This window comes from Oncorhynchus kisutch, linkage group LG14 (genome assembly GCF_002021735.2).
Source record: "Oncorhynchus kisutch isolate 150728-3 linkage group LG14, Okis_V2, whole genome shotgun sequence".
Lineage (NCBI taxonomy): Eukaryota > Metazoa > Chordata > Actinopteri > Salmoniformes > Salmonidae > Oncorhynchus > Oncorhynchus kisutch.
This window is the reverse complement of record NC_034187.2, coordinates 63,436,617-63,458,755: the sequence shown is the minus strand read 5'-3', so window position 1 is coordinate 63,458,755 and position 22,139 is coordinate 63,436,617. Positions and strand designations below refer to the sequence as shown.

Below are 22,139 nucleotides of genomic sequence, written 5' to 3'. Positions count from 1 at the left end.
TATAGTTTCCGGATTTGACCATATTAATGACCTACGGCTTGTATTTCTGTGTGTTATTATATTATAATTAAGTCTATGATTTGATATTTGATAGAGCAGTCTGACTGAGCAGTGGTAGGCAGCAGCAGGCTCGTAAGCATTCATTCAAACAGCACTTTTGTGTGTTTGCCAGCAGCTCTTCGCAATGCTTCAAGCATTGCGCTGTTTATGACTTCAAGACTATCAACTCCCGAGATTAGGCTGGCAATACTAAAGTACCTATTAGAACATCCAAAAGTCAAAGGTCTATGAAATACAAATGGTGTAGAGAGAAATAGTCCTATAATAACTACAACCTAAAACTTCTTACCTGGGAATATTGAAGACATGTTAAAAGGAACCACCAGCTTTCATATGTTCTCATGTTCTGAGCAAGGAACTTAAACGTTAGCTTTTTTACATGGCACATATTGCACTTTTACTTTCTTCCCCAAAACTTTGTTTTTGCATTATTTAAACTAAATTGAGCATGTTTCATTATTTATTTGAGACTAAATTGATTTTATTGATGTATTATATTAAGTTAAAATAAAATACTTAATTGTTCATTCAGTATTGTTGTAATTGTCATTATTACAAATATATATATAAAAATCGTTTGATTAATCTGTATCGGCTTTTTTTGGTCCTCCAATAATCGGTATCGGTATCGGTATCGGCATCGGCATCGGCATCGGCGTTGAAAAATCATCATCTGTCGACCTTAGTCACCAGTAAATCCTGAGTTCTACCAATGTTTGTGTGTGTGAGAGAGAAAGACAGAGATCAAGAAAGAGTGTATTGTTACTGTATCAACGTCACTCTCTTAAACAAGTGTCAATTTATAGACACTCAGACATATCCAATAAGCCAGTTATTGAAGCAGACAGAAGCCACAGTGAGGTTGAGGAGGACCTGATCTGAGAAGGGACTTGTCTTGGCCATTAATCAGGAGGGCTTCCCTGGGTCATCACGGCGACAGCAAAAATGTTGAAACAGCTCTAAGTGAACATACTTCCTTCCTGTTGGCACCGGCTTACAGGACGTCACGAGTGGAAATTACACCCCTCTCTCTTTCTTTTTCTATATCATCCTCATGAATGAAAGGGCACACAAACGTGTGTGTGTGTGTGCTCGCCCACGCATTTGTGTACATAAACATTTCTAGGCTAGTGTGTGTGTTCATGTGTTTACACTATGTTTGGGAATGAGCTCACATGTTGACTGGGTGCTGTGTTTGGCCTGGAGCCCGACCTGTACGTAGCCTGTAGCCCAGTCCTGTCAAGGGTTGGATAGTACTGAGTGACCCTGGTGGGGAGCATATGGACCCAGCCTGCTTTCACAGTGAGGTGGAGGGGCACTTTCTCTGCCCAGCCTGCCTTCTCACCAAGGTGAAGGGCTTGGATGGTTCTGTTATCACACTGTGAGCTTGGTGGGGAGTGTATGTACCCAGTATGAACCCAGAATGGTTTCTCAGTTAGGTGGAGGGGTGGATGGAGATCTCTCTGCTCTCCCTCTCCCGTGGAGTGCTGTGTTTGGACCTGAGCTTGTCTTGTCAAAGGTTGGATGGTTCTAAAACCCTGGAGGAGAATGTATGGACCCAGTATGAACCCAACCTGGCTTCTCAGTTACGTGGAGAAGCTCTCTCTTTCTCAGTGCTCCCTTTCTCCTGTGGAGAGAACTTTGGCGGAGGGATCCCCTCTCTCTCTCTGCCCAGCCTGCCTTCCCAGCTAGGTGGAGAGGTTGGCTGGTTCTGTGTGACCCTGGAGGGTATTTTTCTCTCTGCTTTCTCTCTCGTTCAGTGTCCAGCTTGCCTGCAGTGAGGTGCAGGACCAAGCTCTCTCTGCTCTCCCTTTGTCCTGTGGAGAGAGCAGCCGGTCAGGCCAGAAGGCCATCAGCTGTAGGGCTCATTCACAAGACACCAACAGCACACACACACACTCTACTGTTTTCATAGTTGATGAAGGTCATGTGTTCTCTGGGTTGGGATAGAGGACTATCTGCCAGTGTGTTAAAACAGGGCCTACAGTCAAGCTACCAATGCCAGTAGCTATAGCAAACCTATTATTTGTTTGTGTCCTCTTACAGTGGGGATTGGTTGCAGCTTTGTGGAGAACAGTTTTTTAAAATTGATTAATTGGTCTTATCAAGTCTTAAAATGTTAACGTGTCAAGCATAGCTGTGGCTGCCAATAAGGGCCACTTTTATCGACATCTGTGGCAGGCTTCATTGATAGACGTCAAAAATATTTTCCTCAGTGCTTCCCTGTCCACGGTATCACTGCCCTACTCTATCTTACCCTCTATCTCTCCTCTTATCCACTTTTCTCTCTACCCCCTTCTCTCTCTCGTTCTCTCTCTCTCCTCTTACCCCTTCCCTTCTTTCTCTCTATCCTTTACCTCCTCTTACCCCCCCTGTAATTGCTATAGATTCCTGGACAGGGGCTTGTTGGCAGAATGCCCCAGTGTGTTGGTTCTCTGTTGGTGAAATAAGAGAACATATGGCTAGTCCCTCTCCTTCTATCCCCACCCCCTTCCTCTCTGTCTCTATTTCTCTCTCGTCCTCTCTCCTCTCTCTTTTTTTCTGCATTACATCATCTTGATATGGGAGCTGATTGGTTTGGCATTACTGCTCTGTGAGAGCAAAGGGACCAGGAGAAAGCACTGGATCTGAAAGTGTGTTATTGGAGCTCAGTTCAACCAAAATGTGCTCATGCAACAGAGGTGGTTCGGTGAACCGCACACACTCTTGTGATGAGTAACCTTGCCAGATACCCGAAGACGTGTTTCTCATTGAAGTAATGCCTACGCTTTAGTTCAGTGGGTTAAAAACAGAGTCTTGTGGCGCTTCCTGGAGAACCGGTTTCGAAACCCTGGTCGGTCGAACTCCTAACTCACGCCGAGTCAAAACGATGTGTGTCAAAGTGAACTTGATACAGAGAAAGAGAGGGAGCCAACTTGGTGAGTTAGTGTGTTGTGTGGCAGGCTTTGTCTTCCCAACAGTTTACTGCTGGACATCCTGCTGAACCCCTCAGCCAGCTAAATGCATCACATCTACTCACTCTACTGTGTTTGGATCGATCCCTCTGATGGTAGTTACATCATAGCTCTCACTGCTGCCCAGTGTGTTTTGTGTGAGTGTGTTTTAGTAATGTGGAGTTACATCATATAACGCTGCTTCACATTGACGAAATCCAGAGTAGACTGCCTGTTAAGCCTTTCTGCATGATGGTTGTTATCAACTCTGTGCAATCAGCTTCCTGGCTCTGTTCCTAGTGGTTGGTGTTGGTGCTTGTGTGCGTGTGCGTGTTATATTCTGGATCACATGACCTCATCTTTGTCACTACCTCTTCTTTTCGTCAATGACAGTACTAACAGGTGCAAGTACAGACAGACACAATATAATGTTGACATCCTCATAACACCTTCTTCCTGGTGACTGTTGAGTGTGTATGAATAATGTCACAGTTTCCTTGACATGAGTTGGTGTTAACCCCCCCCCCCCCCTCCTTCCCAGACTCACACCCACGCACTACGTTAAACCTGAAGTGAAGCATGTGGGTTCAAAGAAAGAACTAGTGTGGGCAGTGACACTTTCTAAATGTAGCAGTTCCTCTTTCTACAGTATGTTCTCTAACCACACAAAGCCTCCCATTCATGTCCTCTTTGATTTCCTTCATGGTCCTTTTTTTGTCCAATTCTCAGTCTGTCTGACTGTATTTATAATACTATCCCATAACAGATTCTTTGTGTGTGTGTGTGTGTGTGTTTGTGTGTATTTTTATGATTCCACAAAAACCCTATATGTTCTGTTTATTGTATTTTCACTGTATTTGCGTAATGATTGCCCTGTGGTAAGACTCATACACTGAACAAAAATATAAACGCAACATGCAACAATTTTAAAGTGACATTTCATATAAGGAAATCAGTCAATTGAAATAAATCCATTTGGCCCTAATCTATGGAATTCACATGATTGGAAATACAGATATGCATCTGTTGGTCACAGATACCTGAAAAAAGGTAGGGGTGTGGATCAGAAAACCAGTCAGTATCTGGTGTGACCACCATTTGCCTCATGCAGTGCGTGACACATCTCCTTTGCATAGAGTTGATCAGGCTGTTAATTGTGGCCTGTGGGATGTTGTCCCGCTCCTCTTCAATGGCTGTGCGAAGTTGCTGGATTTTGGCAGGAATTGGAACACGCTGTCGTGTCAATCCAGAGCATCCCAAACATGCTCAATGGGTGACATGTCTGGTGAGTATGCAGCCCATGGAAGAACTGGGAAATTTTCTGCTTCCAGAAAGTGTGTACATATCCTTGTGACATGGGGCCATGCATTATCATGCTGAAACATGAGGTGATGGCGGTGGATGAATGGCACAGCAATGGGCCTCAGGATCTCGTCACGGTATCTTTGTGCATTAAAATTTCCAAAGATTAAAATTCAATTGTGTATGTTTTCTGTAGCTTATGCCTGCCTACTCATACCATAACCCCACCGCAACCATGGAGGACTCTGTTCACAACTTTGTGAGCATTTGCCTACTGAAGTCGGTTATGACGCCAAACTGCAGTCAGGTCAAGATACTGATGAGGACGACAAGCAAGCAGATGAGCTTCCCCAAGACGGTTTCTGACAGTTTGTGCCGAAATTATTTAGTTGTACAAACCAACAGTTTCATCATCTGTCCGGGTGGCTGGTTTCAGATGATCCCACAGGTGAAGAAGCCAGATGTGGAGGTCCTGGGCTGGCGTTACACGTGGTCTGCGTTTGTGAGGCCGGTTGGATGTACTGCCAAATTCTCTAAAACAACTTTGGAGGTGGCTTGAAATGAAATGAACTTTTAATGAGCATTTAAAATGAACATTTAATTATCTGGCAACAACTCTGGTGGACATTCCTGCCATCGCATGCCAATTGCACGCTCCCTCAAAACTTGAAAGATCTGTGGCATTGTGTTGTGTGACAAAACTGCACATTTTAGAGTGGTCGTTTGTTGCCCCCAGCACAAGGTGCACCTGTGTAATTATCATGCTGTTACATCAGCTTCTTGATATGCCACACCTGTCCTGTGGATAGATTATCTTGGCAAAGGAGAAATGACCACTAACAGGGATGTAAACATATTTGTGCATAACATTTTTCATAAATAAGCCTTTTGTCTGTATGGAAAATCTTTTCATTTCAGCTTATGAATCATGGGACCAACACTTTAAACGTTCCATTTATATTTTTGTTCCGTGTATATTTTGCCCAGAAACCGCTGGCTGAGATTGAACGTGATAAACTTTGATTGTTATTGTTAGACTTGTGGAACGTCGTCATAGTAGCTCTACTAAGTGGTTCATAATGGTGCATTATTTCATCATGTGAAAGGAACGTTCTAGATGACTAGAACCACATGGTGTGGTTCTGGGTCTGCATAAGGGTTCTGATTTCTTCTGTTCTGTAGAAGAAATAGCCGCAGAAGAGAGAGAGAGAGAGAGAGAGAGAACATCCAAATCAGAATCAATTAGACTAAATGAGGTGAGCAATGTATACCCATCGGGTTTCTATTTCCAAATGAATCTCTGAAGTGTCCTTTGTACAGACTGAGTAAATACATGCACCACATACATGTAATTAACCTGTTATTGGAACAGTTAATAACAGGGTTCCACAGAAATGGGTCACCCACCACACATAGCCCTACAGTAGTATACATGTCAACATGGTGGCGTGTCAGATTGGTTAGATCATAGGGGAACATACAAGATCCTGTCTGGTCAGGTACTATTCAGAACTTCATATGGGCCTTCCACTGAACAGGGTCTTTAAGATGGGCGACCACATGACGGTCATGTCGCCATTTCATGTGGCTGTGAGGGAGGGTCTCTGTGTGTGTGTGTCTGGGTCTGTGTTTGTGTGTACCTGGGTCTCTGTGTGTGTGTTTGTGTGTGTCTGGGTCTGTGCTTGTGTGTGCTTGGGTTTGGGTGTGGGTGTCTGTACATGTCGGAATACATACCACCTGGCTAGCTGATATTAGACGGTCATACACTTGCTTCATGCCATGTCCATACCAACATACCACTTAATACACATGCCCAGTACATTGATCCATTCTACGTAGTGGCTAGTGTGGATATTGGGGACAGAGACAGTATGAGCCTTTGAGCTGCTACTTGGGGTGTGTTCTGCCAGGCAGAAGGTTATCTGTCTTTTATCCTGGTTGACTCCTGCTACGGCTGCTGCTGCTGCCTATTGAGTGGATGACCATTAGGCCTATAGTTAATTGATTGATATGATGGACAATGGGAAGATGGAGAGCGGAAATTCGAGCATGGGTATAGACAGCAGCAACCGGGAGAGACAGGACATTAAGCCTTGTATTTTATGTACGAGCTTATATTAACACTGCTTTGACATAAGGATAGCTGAATATAAACTCAAACACTCTCAAAGTAAAAATTGACACAACCAGTGGAGGCTGCTGAGAGGAGGATGGCTCATAATAATGGTTGCTATGGAGTGGTATCAACCACATAGAAACCACGTGTTTGATGTGTTTGATACCATTCCATTGACTCCATTCGATCCATTATTATGAGCTGTCCTCCTCTCAGCAGCCTCCACTGGCCACAACGTGTGATTGCACAGGATTGATTCTCCTTGTGAGTGTATGTGTGTTTTATTATTTCACCCCTTCATCATCTTCTCTCCCAGTTAGCTAACTGCTAGTAAATTTACTGTCTTGCTCTGAGGCGGGAACAGTACAGTACAATGAATGCAGTGAGTGTCTAAGTCAGTGAGGTTAAGGAGAGACAGGGTGGGGACTAGGGAGACTCAGACAAGCTGGGTGTATCTCTGTGATGTTATTCAGTGTGTGTGTGTGTGTCCCCAATCAATATGGCAACTAAAGTAACAAGTTGGTGGGCAGATTGAGGCTGGCATCGCGTTGTGGCAAATAGCCGTCCCATTCAAGGCCCAGCTGCCTGTGGAGGGCGAGGGAACACAACACACGCACACTGGCAGCTTTGTCACTGGCGTTATTGCTGTGATGCTGACAAGGACTCTCTCTGTACTGCCTGCTACTGCTGCAGAGGGATGAAGACCTTGGTTAGGGCTGCCTCCTGTTTCTCTCTCCACTCTCCTACTGCCTCTGCCTTTCCTTTGAAAGCCAGCCAGTTTGTGTGTGTGTGTGTGTGTGTGTGTGTGTGTGTGTGTGTGTGTGTGTGTGTGTGTGTGTGTGTGTGTGTGTGTGTGTGTGTGTGAGTGGCCGTTCTTTAGCTACCCACTGCCTTGATGGCATTCCTTCAACACTCCACATGTCAGCAAGCTTTTAGCCTTTTGAAAAGTGAAACTAGAAAAAAGGAAAAAGAACCTCCCTCTCTCCCTCCCTCCCGTGGTATAAAGAGAGGAGTAGTGATGTCAGAATCACTGAATTGCCTGGACTGTGTTCAGCAGGATCTGTCTGGAGTATGCAGAGGGGAACGGTGTGTGTGTGTGGACATTCTCCACAACCACTCTGTAAACCTAGGAATCCTGTGAGCCTGTTATTTACACCTGGGTCCCTGTGTTTTCAGCTTTTCCACTAAACCAATAGGTAACTGCTCCCCCGCCTATTGAAAGTGAGAACTGAATGGGGAAACTCTCGGTTCTCCTTCTCTGCCAGCTGGGCAGCCTGAGATCCCTGCCAAGATTAACATGGCCTGACGTCACCCTCCAAATAAGGAGATCCCACTTCACTTTTACAATGAGCGAGAGAGAGAGAGTTGGGTCCGCTCACCAACCAAGAATTCACAAAATGCGACAAACACCAAATTGAGACTCTGCTAGCAGAATTCTGAAAAAATACACTCCGTGTACAACGTAACACCAAATAATGCAGAGCAGAATTAGGCCGATACCCATTAATGATCAAAAACCAGAAAAGAGACGTTAAATTCAACAACCACCTAAAAGGAAGTGATTCCCAAACCGTCCATAACAAAGGAAAACAAAAAAATCACCTACAGAGAGATTAACCTGGAGAAGAGTCCCCTAAGCAAGACCCCATAGAGCCCCAGGACAGCAACACAATTAGACCCAACCAAATCATGAGAAAACAAAAATATAATTACTTGACATATTGGAAAGAATTAACAAAAAAACGGAGCAAACTAGAATGCTATTTGAATACCTGACCACTGTGACTGACCCACAATTAAGGAAAGCTTTGACTATGTACATACTCAGTGAGCATAACCTTCCTATTGAGAAAGGCTGCCGTAGACAGACCTGGCTCTCAAGAGAAGACAGTCTATGTGCACACTGCCCACAAAATTAGGTGGAAACTGAGCTGCACTTCTAAATGTATGACCATATTTGCCAAATGTAGAGACACATACAGTACCAGTCAAAAGTTTGGAAACACCTACTCATTCCAGGATTTATTTTATATTCTTTATTTTTGCTATTTTCTACATTGTAGAATAATAGTGAAGACATCATAACTATGAAATAACACATATGGAATCATGTAGTAACTAAAGAAGTGTTAAACAAATCAAAATATATTTTAGATTCTTCAAAGTAGCCACCCTTTGCCTGGTGGAAATCTTTCATTTGATCTGATGAGTCCAAATTTTTGGTTCCAACTGCCGTGTCTTTGTAAGACACAGAGTAGGTGAACATATGATATCTGCATGTGTGGTTCCCACCGTGAAGCATGGAGGAGGATGTGTGATGGTGTGGGGGTGCTTTGCTGGAGACACTATCTATGATCTATTTAGAATTCAAGGCATACTTAACCAGCATGGCTACAACAGCATTCTGCAGGGATACGCCATCCCATCTGGTTTGCGCTTAGTGGGACTGTCATTTGTTTTTAAACAGGACAATGACCCAACACACCTCCAGGCTGTGTAAGGGCTATTTGACCAAGATGGAGAGTGATGGAGTGCTGCATCAGATGACCTGGCCTCCACAGTCACCCGACCTCACCCCAATTGAGATGGTTTGGGATGAGTTGGACCCCAGAGTGAAGGAACAGCTGCCAACAAGTGCTCAGCATATATGTGGGAACTTCTTCAAGACTGTTGGAGCAGCATTCCAGGTTAAGCTGGTTGAGAGAATGCCAAGAGTGTGAACTTTGAACAATCTAAAATATAAATATATTTTGATTTGTTTAACACTTTTTTTGGTTACATGATTCCATATGTGTTAATTCATAGTTTTGATGTCTTCACTATTATTCTACAATGTAGAACATAGTGTGTCCAAACGCTATTCTGGCGGCAAACTGTACTTACCTCAGATTACACAGACCCAACAAAGAATTAAAAAATAAATCCAATTTTGATCAACTGCCATATCTATTGGGTGAAATGCTACAGTGTGCAATTACTGCAGCATGATTTGTGACCTGTTGCCTCAAGAAAAGGGCAACTAGTGAAGAACAAACACCATTGTAATTACAACCCATATTTATGTTTATTTATTTTCCCTTTTGTACTTGAATTATTTGCACATCGTTACAACACTGTATATAGACATAATATGACATTAGAAATATCTATATTCCTTTGGAACCTTTGTGAGTGTAATGTTTACTGTTCATTTTTATTATTCATTTAATTTTCACTTGCTTTGCAATGTTAAACATATGTTTCCCATGCCAATCAAGACCCTTAAATTGGAGAGAGAGATCCCTCCTGCCCATTCATACACAGACCGAAAGACAAGCGTAATAAACAAACTATTTGTCAGCTCAGTGCACAGAGTAGAGTGGTGTCTCAGTGCACGTACAGTAGAGTGGTGTCTCTCAGTGCACAGAGTAGAGTGGTGTCTCAGTGAACGTACAGTAGATTGGTGTCTCTCAGTGCATAGAGTAGAGTGGTGTCTCAGTGCACGTAGAGTAGAGTGGTGTCTCTCAGTGCATAGAGTAGAGTGGTGTCTCAGTGCACGTAGAGTAGAGTGGTGTCTCAGTGCACGTAGAGTAGAGTGGTGTCTCTCAGTGCATAGAGTAGAGTGGTGTCTCAGTGCACGTAGAGTAGAGTGGTGTCTCTCAGTGCACGTGGAGTAGAGTGGTGTCTCATTGAACGTACAGTAGATTGGTGTCTCTCAGTGCATAGAGTAGAGTGGTGTCTCAGTGCACGTAGAGTAGAGTGGTGTCTCTCAGTGCACGTGGAGTTGAGTGGTGTCTCGGTGCATGTAGAGTAGAGTGGTGTCTCAGTGCACGTACAGTAGAATGGTGTCTCTCAGTGCACAGAGTAGAGTGGTGTCTCTCAGTGCACAGAGTAGAGTGGTGTCTCTCAGATCACAGAGTAGAGTGGTGTCTCTCAGTGCACAGAGTAGAGTGGTGTCTCTCAATGCACGTACAGTAGAGTGGTGTCTCAGTGCACGTAGAGTGGTGTCTCAGTGCACGTAGAGTGGTGTCTCTCAGTGCACGTACAGTAGAGTGATGTCTCTCAGTGCACGTGGAGTAGAGTGGTGTCTCTCAGTGCACGTAGAGTAGAGTGGTGTCTCTCAGTGCACGTGGAGTAGAGTGGTGTCTCGGTGCACGTAGAGTAGAGTGGTGTCTCAGTGCACGTACAGTAGAGTGGTGTCTCTCAGTGCACGTACTGTAGAGTGGTGTCTCTCTGCACGTAGAGTAGAGTGGTGTCTCTCAGTGCACGTAGAGTAGAGTGGTGTTTCAATTACCATTCATTCATACTCTTTTGCTCTGTTCCTCTGTCTCCCTCTCTCACGCTTGCTCTCTCTCTCGCTCTCTCTCGCTCTCTCTCTCTCGCCGCATCTCTTACTTACCCTCTTTCTGTCAGATGTGGAGGGAAAACCACCTGCCTCCAGGTAATGGACATTGATATCCTCTAACCTTTTACTGTTGATAACTGTGTTTTGTTCCACATTGTTAATTTACTAGATTATTGCCTGGTTATTGGTGTGTGTGTGTGTGGTGATTCTGTGAATGGTTTCCATGTGTGTTGTTTGTCCGTCCATACTCCAGCACTCTGTCAGAGACCCCTGGGCCTCAAACACACACCAGTGTGCGCCCACACACACACACACACACACACACACACACACACACACACACACACACACACACACACACACACACACACACACACACACACACACACACACACACACACACACACACACACACACACACACTCACAGCCCTAGGAATGTCAGCATTGCACGTGTGTGTGTGATGGCCCCAGGGCTCTGCTTCTGTCTTTCTGACAGACTGCTGATGAAGCTGTGGTCAGTTTCTGACTGAATGTCCTGCTAATACTGTTCCTGAGATAATGTAAGAGGGAGAGAGAAAGAGAGAGGGAGAACAAGAAAGAAAGAGGGGGAGAGAGCGAGAAAGAGAAAAAAAGAGAGAACTGGCAGATTGAAAAAAGAGACATTTCATCTTGAAATAATACATTCTCTGTGAGAGTAGGGCCGGACGATGTGGCCAAAATATCATATCACAGTATTTTTCACATTTTTGACGGTATGAAATTATTTGACGGTATTTTATGTTTTTGCATAATAAAAGTTGTACATTTGCTTTATGAGTAGTCCGTGACCCTAGCGTGGCAACACATATTCTAAATGATTTCAATGGGTCTTTCTCCATTCTGATTGTTTTATACTGTTCAATTCAACTTCAACTTAAAATAATTTCCTGCACTCATTTGAGATAATGTCCACACTGCCACGTAGGGCTGCATGTTATGGGCAGCAAAACAAGGCATTATTTTTAACCAAATGTTGCAATTGTGATTTGACTTGTGATTTAGATTAAAACACTTGGGTGAACTGTTGGAATCATAGAAATCATAGAGTTATTTTTAGTAACTACTTTCTTAACTCCTAACTTTTCTTAACTGCATTGTTAATCTAACGATTAGCATTAGTGGCTAACACGATTTAGCTAAAACTTTAGCAATATTTATATTATACAACATCTTTGTCATCCACATTGTTTCATGTGCTGCATTGACCATGCAGATTGAACACAAGTGTCTCCTGGTCACGCCACAACAAACCAAATCCTTGAGTGACAGGGCGGGGCTAGGTCTGTGTGGAAAGCGGAATGGAGAGAGAGCAGAGAGGAATGACTCAAGTAGCATAAAAAGGGATGGTACATACAGCATATCACATTTAACAAACCAAACATTCAAATACCATTATAAAAGGTCAAATAAAACCCCCAAAGAGGTCCGTGCATCAATACCGGTATATAGTAAAATACTGTAATGACCCTGGGTTTATCTGCCGCTCGAGCATGCTTTTGCAGAACAGTCGATAGCGCTCCGGACCTCGGGCTAGAAGGTCGAGGGTTTGAGACCTGCTCCCTGCTATTTCATTACAATACGGTATACCGCCCAGCCCTATGTGAGAGTGATGGAGGGAAAGAGAAAGAGAGACAAAGAGATGTTTCATGTTGTTATTGGAAAAAAAGTATTGTTACATAAGCCATTACAAAGAGTTTGGTGACACAATTAACAAAATGTTGTTGTTTTTTGGCAAGGTCGTTTCGCAGAGTATCTGTGCACAGTGTTATTAATGCTGTTGAATTATGTTGTAAATTCTTGATGTCAAAATGTATTTTCAAATTTAGATATTACATTTTGTATTTACTATGGTTTCTTAATTCTTCGTTGTCATCTCAAGAACTGGATCATATTCTCAGTTTCTCTTCTGGTGGGATACATGTCTGTAGAGCGGCAATTTAAAGCCACGTATTGATTTTTGGATTTGTACATTTATTTGTCCAAAAAGATACGCTTTGTGGGAGGGAAGCATCTCAATTGGATTTCTCTCTCTCTCTCTCTCCCTCTTTCTCTTTCCAGCTCCCTCTCTCGCCCTCTCTCCGTCTATCTCTCCAACCCTTTCCCTCTCTCTCTTTCCCTTTCCATCTGTCTTTCTCTCTCTTTCCATCTCTCTCTCTCCCTTTCTCAACGACGATGCTGGGAGATATATTTAGCTCTCCTTCCCTCCATCTGCTGTCGCTCTGCGTGGTTTAGGGGCGTCACCATAGCAACCACCACTGGGTGCATATAGGTACGAGAGGAGGGACATTTACTGTGTTTTTAAAAATGTGTTTTAAACTAAAACATATTCAGTTTGGTCATGGTTGAAATATGATTTGAATATGTAGGAGACTAGGTAGTGGTACTAACCAAGTTTACTATCCTTGAGAATGAGATGCCATTTCTGGTGTTTGAATGAGATATCAGAAAATCTGGTTCTCTCTTGTGCTGATATGGATGTGTGTTATCGAGTTTAAGGATTGTGTGAGATATTATACTGAACAAAAATATAAACTTAACATGCAACAATTTCAAAGATTTTACTGAGTTACAGTTCATATAAGGAAATAGATAAATTAATTTGGCCCTAATCAATGGATTTCACATGACTGGGAATACAGATATGCATCTGTTAAGATTCCTTTAAAAAAAGGTAGGGGTGTTGATCAGAAACCCAGCCAGTATCTGGTGTGACTACCATTTGCCTCATGCTGCGCGACACATCTCCTTCGCATAGTTGATCAGGCTACTGATTGTGGCCTGTGGCATGTTGTCCTACTCCTCTTCATTGTCTGTGTGAAGTTGCTGGATATTGGCGGGAGCTGAAACACATTGTCGAACACTTTGATCCAGAGCATCCCAAACATGCTCAATAAGTGACATGTCTTGTGAGTATGCAGGCCATGGAAGAACTGGAACATTTTCAGCTTCCAGCAATTGTGTACAGATCTTTGGGCATGGGGCAGTGCATTATCATGCTGAAACATGAGGAGATGGCTGTGGATGAATGGCACGACAATGGGCCTCAGGATCTGGTCACGGTATCTCTGTGCATTCAAATTGCCATCGATAAAATGCAATTGTGTTTGTTGTCCGTTGCTTATGCCTACTCATACCGGAACCCCACCGCCACCAAATTCTGAAAAAATATGTTGGAGGTGGCTTATGGTAGAGAAATTAACATTATATTCTCTGGCAACAGCTCTGGTGGACATTCCTGCAGTCAGCATGCCAATTGCATGCTCCCTCAAAACTGAGACATCTGTGGCATTGTGTTGTGTGACAGAACTACACATTTTAGAGTGGCCTTTTATTGTCCCCAGCACAAGGTGCACCTGTGTTATGAGAATGCTGTCTTGATATGCCACACCTGTCAGGTGGATGGATTATCTTGGCAAAGGTGAAATGCACGCTAACAGAGATGTAAACAAATTTATGCACAGCATTTGAGAGAAATACGATTTTGTCCGTATAGAACCTTTCTGGGATGTTTTATTTCAGGTCATGAAACATGGGACCACCACTTTACATGTTGCGTTTATAGTTTTGTTCAGTGTAGATTGAATATCAGGTAGATCAGGATGTTTGCTGCTGCCTACAACAAGCATCGTATGGACAATGACCTGCTTCTCTGAGCCCAGGCAATAACTGTGAGATGCCAACACCTGACGAACACACAGTTTTACGGCACGCAAAATGTATACACACAATGAACACACTCCACTTGTTTGACAATTTGCACTGTTAACACTTGTTTCAGATTTAACAAAAGAATGTCACCTCTGTCTCAAAGTGTAAATGAATATCTTACTGTAGAAAGCTCTACTCTTCTACAGTAAATATACAGTGTTGGCTTCTATAATGGTTTTGTCTCCTCGTGACTGTTTTGTAGTCTCTTAGTCCACCTGCAGTACAGTATCTGTCTGACCTACATTCCATCATCCACTCTTGAAATGCACTGTAGAGGTTGGACACTGATTTGCACGTCAGAGGAACACCTAACACACTGAATGTCCATACAGATGTACTGTCCTCTCTTAAGGGCATTTGGAAACAGAAGTAAAATATCTGACCGAAAAACTGTGTAGTTATTTACTCAGTTTATCACTGTGCTCAACATGATATCAGTTGTTTTACATTGACCAGCAGCTAGCTCCTCCTGTGGTTTTGCCCTCTTCCAGAGGAACTTTGGTGCAGGCTGCAACCAACTGGTCAGTGGCTCTGTTCAAATACCATCCTAGCATACTTCCTAGTATGAAGCAATGTATTGGGCATGCATTCTAGGTGGTACAGTTGTGTGGATATTAGAACACACCTAGTGTATGGGATGACTGGGTTGTTGCTACAGTGCAGTGTGTTGGGGCAGAGAAAGTAGTCCGTTTATTTCCTCCCATATTGGATTCTGCACAGTGTCACCTTGTATATTATCCTCATGAGAAACAGAGAAGCTAAGATGGCAAAGATTGTTTGTATTTGGCTGCCTGGGTTTAGACAGTTATAGTGTTGGAGCCATTTAATGTATAAAAAATTATTTGGTGAAATGTATATTACTTAATGGGCTTTCAGTGAATTGCTGTCATTAGAGAAGTCTGCTTGTTTGACAGTGCAAAGGCGGAATAAGGATAAATAAGAACCCAAATGTGTTATTTGTAGATGGTTATTTGACTAGATGCCGGAGTATATTTTCTTCCCAGCTGAATGACGTAATCCACTCCCCAATGGGAGAGGTGTTGGTGTTATCTTACGGCATTGTCTCGCTGCAGACTACAACATTTGCATTTGGCCTAATTCTTTTTAGCTAGCGTAAGCAGCAGGGATTTGGGAGACTTTTGGGGAGTCTGGATGAATGAAACTATTGGCTCTTCTGGGTTCATGAGTTGGGCAATCAAGAGGAAACATCAGTCTCCCTTGTCTTAGGAGTGTGATCCCTGAGAAACACATAGTAGCTTATGATTGAGCAATGTGCAATGCACACGGCTGATTGGGAACTATTCAAGGGGTTATTAGTTGCAGAATCTGAAAATGGATGCTTTGACTTGTGAGTGTTTTTCTTCATAATAGTCAGGTAAATGAGATGTTAGTTGATGTAACCAGATTCCAAATCACTGTTGGTAACTAACACCTACATTTTAGGTGTATGTTTTTGAATTTTTATATCATGCCAATGTTTTTTGTTGTTAACAAAGTGCATGAGAAATGAGAAATGTGCCCCTTTAATATGACCAAACTCCCAAGTTTTGTTTCCAACTTGTTCATCCCATCTTGAAGAAATAACAGTGATGACAACCTTGCTTTTTAGCTGTTTGGTTCCCTCCCTTCAACAGTCATGTTTTTAGATCATAGTGGGCAGAGAGAGACTGCCATCTGTCTCCATGGTGTAATTTCATTTTGTGTGTGTGTGTGTGCATCCATGTGTTCGCACTATGTGTGTGTGAAAGACAGAAGGAAGGAAAGATAGAGACTACCCCTCAGGTGGGTCTGTCAGTAATCTGATATTTTCTTTTTCTTCTTTTAGATCTTCTGGAGTGAACCAGAGGACACAGACATCCAACCAAAAGTCCTGAAAACTGGATCTGAAAACCTGAAGGCCTGACACAAGAACGGGTTAAACCTAGTATCTGAAAACCTGAAAACAGGACTATCTGACAGGACTGCCTCGGAAGCTCAGAGGACAGAGTTGTTGACTCTGGGAGCCAACAGAGCTCCAGGATGGGTGGCTTCGTTGGCTCAGGATGGAAAAGTTCCCTATCACCGCATGACAAATCACAGTTGTTGCCTAGCATCCGTTAAATGAATGGCTTGACCTGAGTAAGTACTAAGTATGAGTACAGACAGCCTGAAAGCCAGTATAAGACAGATATAACTAAGGAACAAAATACTCATCATACATCAATCCCAGAGTCTGTTAAATGAATAGGCTTGACCTGTGTGGCCTGTCTCAGGCTCAGGCGGAGGGGTCCCAGGTGTCTACCTGAGGTTGTTGTTCCGTTTTATGGAGGCGTTGCACAGCCATAGCTGCTTGCCGACTGGGGAGCAGTCCGGAGTTCACGACCAGCCTCAGCCAGGAGAGTCTGCTCTGCCTCTCCCAGACCCTCAGCCTCCCAAATCTCCCTCCTCCCAAAACCATGAACCGCAGACACAACAGACTCGCTCCAAACAAGGAGGCCCTCAACAACAACAACAACAACAGCAACACCATGGACAACACCACAAACTGCCTAATAAGCGGGAGCGCAAGCGTCTCAGACATCAGAGGCAAAGCGTTGATTCCGACACCCCTCCGGCAGAGGATGGTAAGCATGCAAAGGCAGAGGCAACACCAACCAGAGTGGCTCGGACCTCGTCTGGCGGGACCAGGGCGACTCCCTCCTCATCATCCACCTCCACCCAGTCTACAGAGGCTCCTGACACAGAGGAGAACCAGGAGGGCACCCTAAAGCAGAAACGGGAGCGTAAGCCTGGAAAACCTGGGAAATATGTGTGCTCTTACTGTGGCCGTGCCTGTGCCAAGCCCAGCGTCCTGCAGAAACACATCCGCTCCCACACCGGAGAGAGGCCCTACCCTTGTGCTCCCTGCGGATTTTCTTTCAAGACCAAGAGCAACCTCTACAAGCACCGGAAGTCCCATACCCACAGGGTGAAGGCCGGCCTCGCCTCTGGAGAGCCCAGTGCTTTAGAAGAACCGGTTCCAGAGTCAGAAGACGAAACTAGACAGCCGTTGTCTGCTGCTTCTTCCAACATGGAGAGACAAGGCAGTGTAGCCAATGAGAAGACCCATGAAGACACTGAGAGGTCTACAGAGCAGTCCAGCGGGATGGACAACTCCTACGCCGTCAAGAAGAGGCTGGCTATGCGTTTGAGCCGAGGGAAACGTGGCCCTCTAGGCTCGTCTGACTCGATCAGTTCCTCGATGGGTATGGGGAGTAGAGGCAGCACAGAGTCTGGCTATTTCTCTCGTTCTGAGAGCACTGAGCAGTCACAGGACAGCCCACCCAACGTAACCAAAAGTGCCAAAAGCTATGCAGAGATCATCCTGGGGAAATATGGCCGTCTGGGCCACCTCCAGAGGATGTCCCGGCATCAGGACCAGCAGCCTTCTGGAAGCCAGGGACAGCAGGAGAAGAGCATCCCATTCACAGTGCCCAAGAAGCAGGTCATTGACCACATTACCAACCTCATTACCATCAATGAGGCTGTTGTGGACACAAGTAAGATCGACAGCGTCAAGCCCAGGAGGTTCTCTCTGTCTAGGAGAAGTAGCACAGAGTCTAAGGTTTCTTTATCTCTGAAAGAGTCGCCTGTAGTCCACCACAGCACCAACAGCCCTGGAGACCCAGGCTTTAAGAGCAGTGGTTCCATCACTATGGGTGTTCCGTGTGAGAAGTTTCATCATCACCAGTCACTACACGTGGATTCAACGGCAGGCCAGACATCCACTTCCATGGCTCCTCTTCTGAGAAGCCTCTCTATGCCCTCTGCTGCTAGTTCTACTGATGCCTCCTCTGGCGCCTGTCCACGAAACTTCCGCCTTAGCCAATCTTTTGATGAACGGTCTGAAACACAGTCTCGCCACATTGGGATGCTACGACGCCAGCCTGCTATCGAACTAGGTGCTGAATTCAATAAAGAGGAACCTAGTTTACACAGTAGCTCCAACACGCTCTACAATCACAATATGTCCATCGTGCCTCCTGACCATAAACAATGTCAACCAGAGCCGTACGAGTGTGAGACCTGTGGCGTTGGATGTAAGAACTGGGAAGGTTATAAGGCACACAAGAGAAGTCTGTGTATAGCACGACTTCCCCAAGAGAGTCTTGGTACAACAATATGCCAGCTGGACCGTTCACAGTTGATACACTGTCCGATCAACAGACCAGGGGTTTTGGCAATGCGCAAGAGAAGGAAAGAGGAGAGTTTTGAATCTGATGATCCATCCTCTCCTGTCTCCATACCCACCTTGTCCACGTTGGTGCAAGGCAGAGACGAAAGAAGCGTAGCATGCAATAGAAACTCATGGTCACGATTAGAGCAGGATTGGGGAGGGACATCGAAAGGTTTCTCAGTGATTCAACATACTAGTTCATTTGAGAAACAGGACACTTTGTTTACAGAGAGTCAAGGTAAAGAGGAGGCACATATTCAATTCCCATCTCATGAGGATGCGTCTCAAAAACAACTGCAGGAACACACGTCCAAACCAACACCTCGCAAACTGGTGCGCCAACGCAATGTTCAGGTCCCTGAGATATTCATCACTGAGGATTCCAACACCAATGTTATTGAGTCTGTTCAGACACAGTCAGAAATGGCCTCCATAATGCCTAAACAGACCAAGAGGACAGAGGAGTTCCAGTGGCCACAGAGGAGCCTCACCCTGTCTGGGGTCCCCATCGAGAAGCTGCCCCCGAAGAAGAAACGAATTCGCCTTGCCGAGGCCGCCCAGTCTTCAGGGGAGTCCATGTCCAGCTTTGACTCCATCTCCCTGCCTCGCAGCCCCAGCCAGGACAGTTGCGCATCCCACGCATCTAGCCGCTCTGCATCCTTTGAGGAGTCCACCAGACCCGGAGACATGGAGACCCTGGCTGGGATACCATTGAGGAGGTCCAGGGCGCCTAACATGTTGACCGTCCCAGGGCTGCATCATCACAAAAGGGAGATGCGGCGGTCGGCCTCAGAGCAAGCACCTCACGACCCACAGCAGCAGTCTGTCCTGATGGCGATGTCGGAGATGCGGAGCAAGTCCTTTGACTACAGCAGTTTGTCCCCTGAGCGCTCTGCTGCCGGCTGGAGAGACAGACGCAAATGTCTCCTCATGAGACACACTCCGGTCAGGGACCCAGAGGAGGAGGAGCAGCCTGCCAAACCTGCAGAACTGAAGCAGAACCCCAGTTCCTGCATTATTGCCAAACACACAGCACTAAAGGTGAACAACCCTTCTCACTGCAGCCCCAGTCCTGACCCTGTCAGTCCAAGCACCTTATCTAGACAAAGCCCAGGTCCTCAACACCTTAGTTCGGCAGCTGGTTCCCCTCTGTCAGGCGTTACATCCTGTAACCCTGTGCAAACTCTTTGCGGAGAGCCTCCCTCACAATGGAAACTGGATCAAAGTATTCAGTTAACTGGACATTGCTTTGAAGTTCTACCCTCTCAGAAGTCTGTAGAATCTCCTGATCCCCTCCAGAGGGTAGCCCCATCACCTCTCTGTTCAGGGAAGCCTGTAATTATCTCCCTCCGCCCTGTCCACACCTACATCCACCCTGCCCAACCCCGCCCTGTCTACCCTCCTCACCCCCTCCCCACCCAGTGCCCATTAGGGATTGCTAGGGCCCACTACCTTCCAATATCCACAGGCCTGAAGCTGGAGATTCCAGTCCCAACTCACAGTCATGATGGACATTCAGAGTTTGTAACACATCCTCCGCAGATCCTCCACCCTCACCCTAACATCACACTCAGCCCAGAGTTACTCCGGCCCTCCATATCACCAGCAGTAGCAGTAGTCCGGCTACAGGCAGACACCAACACCCTAGCCAGTGCCATATACACCACTCTGTCCCAAACCACAAAATCTAGGTCCCAGGAACCTGTTTGTTCTGCATTAAACAGTGGCAATAGAAATACCCCAACGTCTGAACACAACAGCCACCTGGTCATGACTCCTGTAAGCATTAAGAGGTTGTCTGAGACTCTGCTACCAGTCAGCCAGTTGACTCTGCCTCCAGGCAACCACTTGGCTTTGCCTCTGCCCCCAGGCAGCCAGTTGTGGTCTGAGGAGGGCTGTAGATCTTCAGGCTCAGGAAGCTACAAGCGCATGTTATCCCCTTCAAACAGTGTCGATTTTAGCCCTGAGTCTAAACAGCAGCAGAAACGAGTGAAGGAGGAAGAAGAGGAGAGTTGTGTAGGAAACATAATCGCAGAAACATCAACAAAAGAAGAAAAGGTTGAGATTCCAACATGTTTACCGAGGGTGTGTACTCCCATAAGTCCAGAAGGACCTTCATATCCGACCCTCCAGTCCACCACCTCTCACAGCTGGTGTTATCTGAACTACGTAAAGCCAAACCCCTCCACCTCGACTGACCAGCCCTCAGTGTACTCCTCCTGGTCTACCAGCGAGTATGACTCCAACCCTCCAGGCCTCTCCACCAAGACAGCCCTGTCCCTGTTGGACTGCAAGCAGAGGGTCAGCTACACCATCTATACCATGTCTCCCATGTCATCCACCCCGGCAGAGACCCCACCAGAGCCTCCCGACATGAAGACGTCATGCCCTTCTGAGGTAAGTAGACTTTACTGGAGGCCTCCTCATAGAATGGCCAATGTGAAATAGGAAGTACTGTATGTAGTTATTTGACCTTGTCCCATACTGTACTATGTGTTGTAGTCTTTCATACTATATTTTGTTTTTGACCCAATACAGTCTTACATTTTGGCCCTAATTCTCATTTGAAGCGTGTAGGTCAATATTGTAAATTGTAATGCTACAGTATAATTTAGATAAGTACTGAAACATATAAGTTATGATGAATTCTTCCCATCCCTGTCTCCTTGGCCTGATGTTGCTGGAGCAGGGTTGGTGAATTTGCCCTACATGTCTCTCTCGAGTGTAGGTACATGCCACTCTGCCCGGCGACAGCCACCGTGTTGAGACAACAGAGCAAGAGCAGTCCGCAGAGGACAAGGAGCCAAAGAAAGAACGAGAGGAGGAGGAAGAGAAGGAAGAGAAGGAAAAAGAAGAGGAAGCCCAGTCAACCAGCAAATGTAGAGAACCTGCACCACGAATCTGGATCTGTGAGGGAGGGTGAGTAGTCTATGACTGATTACATTTTAGAATTGAAATAGCACTCCACAATATTACATCATTTAAAGATGCAAAGCTTCATTAGCTTTATATTCATAAAGACATTAGAAACTATACTCAGCCTTACAAGTGTGTCTCTGCACAGTGCAAACCATGGTACATGTGTACTGTAAGCTACTAGTCACAGACAGTGAGGGTATTTGGTCTCCGTGTCGATTGTGTCGTGCTGGGAAGTGTTGTCGTTCCCCTCTGCAGGACATGAGGGGCTAAGGGTTGGCTGTCTGACTACACCAACAGAGCCCGTCTGTTGAGTGTCCCTAGCCAGGAAATGACCAACAACTACCCAGCTTCCTCTACTGTACCCTGTAGAGGCTCACTTACACCCAACACAGTCAATGGTTCTGGTCATTCAGCTGTAGAGGGGAGGAGTGGCTGATTTCATTCCCATTTTAGATGGGGATTGATTGAATGAATGAGAACTTACACATGAACGAAGATGCACAAAAAATCATGTATCTACAGTTGAAGTCAGAAATTTACA

At 45.2% G+C, this 22,139-nt stretch overlaps 1 protein-coding gene across 1 annotated transcript in view; it reads left to right on the top strand.

Moving 5' to 3' along the window:
* LOC109904418 (transcription factor HIVEP3) overlaps positions 1 to 22,139 on the top strand; it is a 42,264-nt gene that overhangs the window by 6,000 nt on the left and 14,125 nt on the right. Inside the window, exons 2-3 of the mRNA XM_031788730.1 lie at positions 16,310 to 21,076; positions 21,408 to 21,598. Of these exons, the coding sequence (XP_031644590.1) occupies positions 16,787 to 21,076; positions 21,408 to 21,598 (4,481 nt within the window). The 5' untranslated portion in view covers positions 16,310 to 16,786. The remainder of the gene's footprint in view (positions 1 to 16,309; positions 21,077 to 21,407; positions 21,599 to 22,139) is intronic.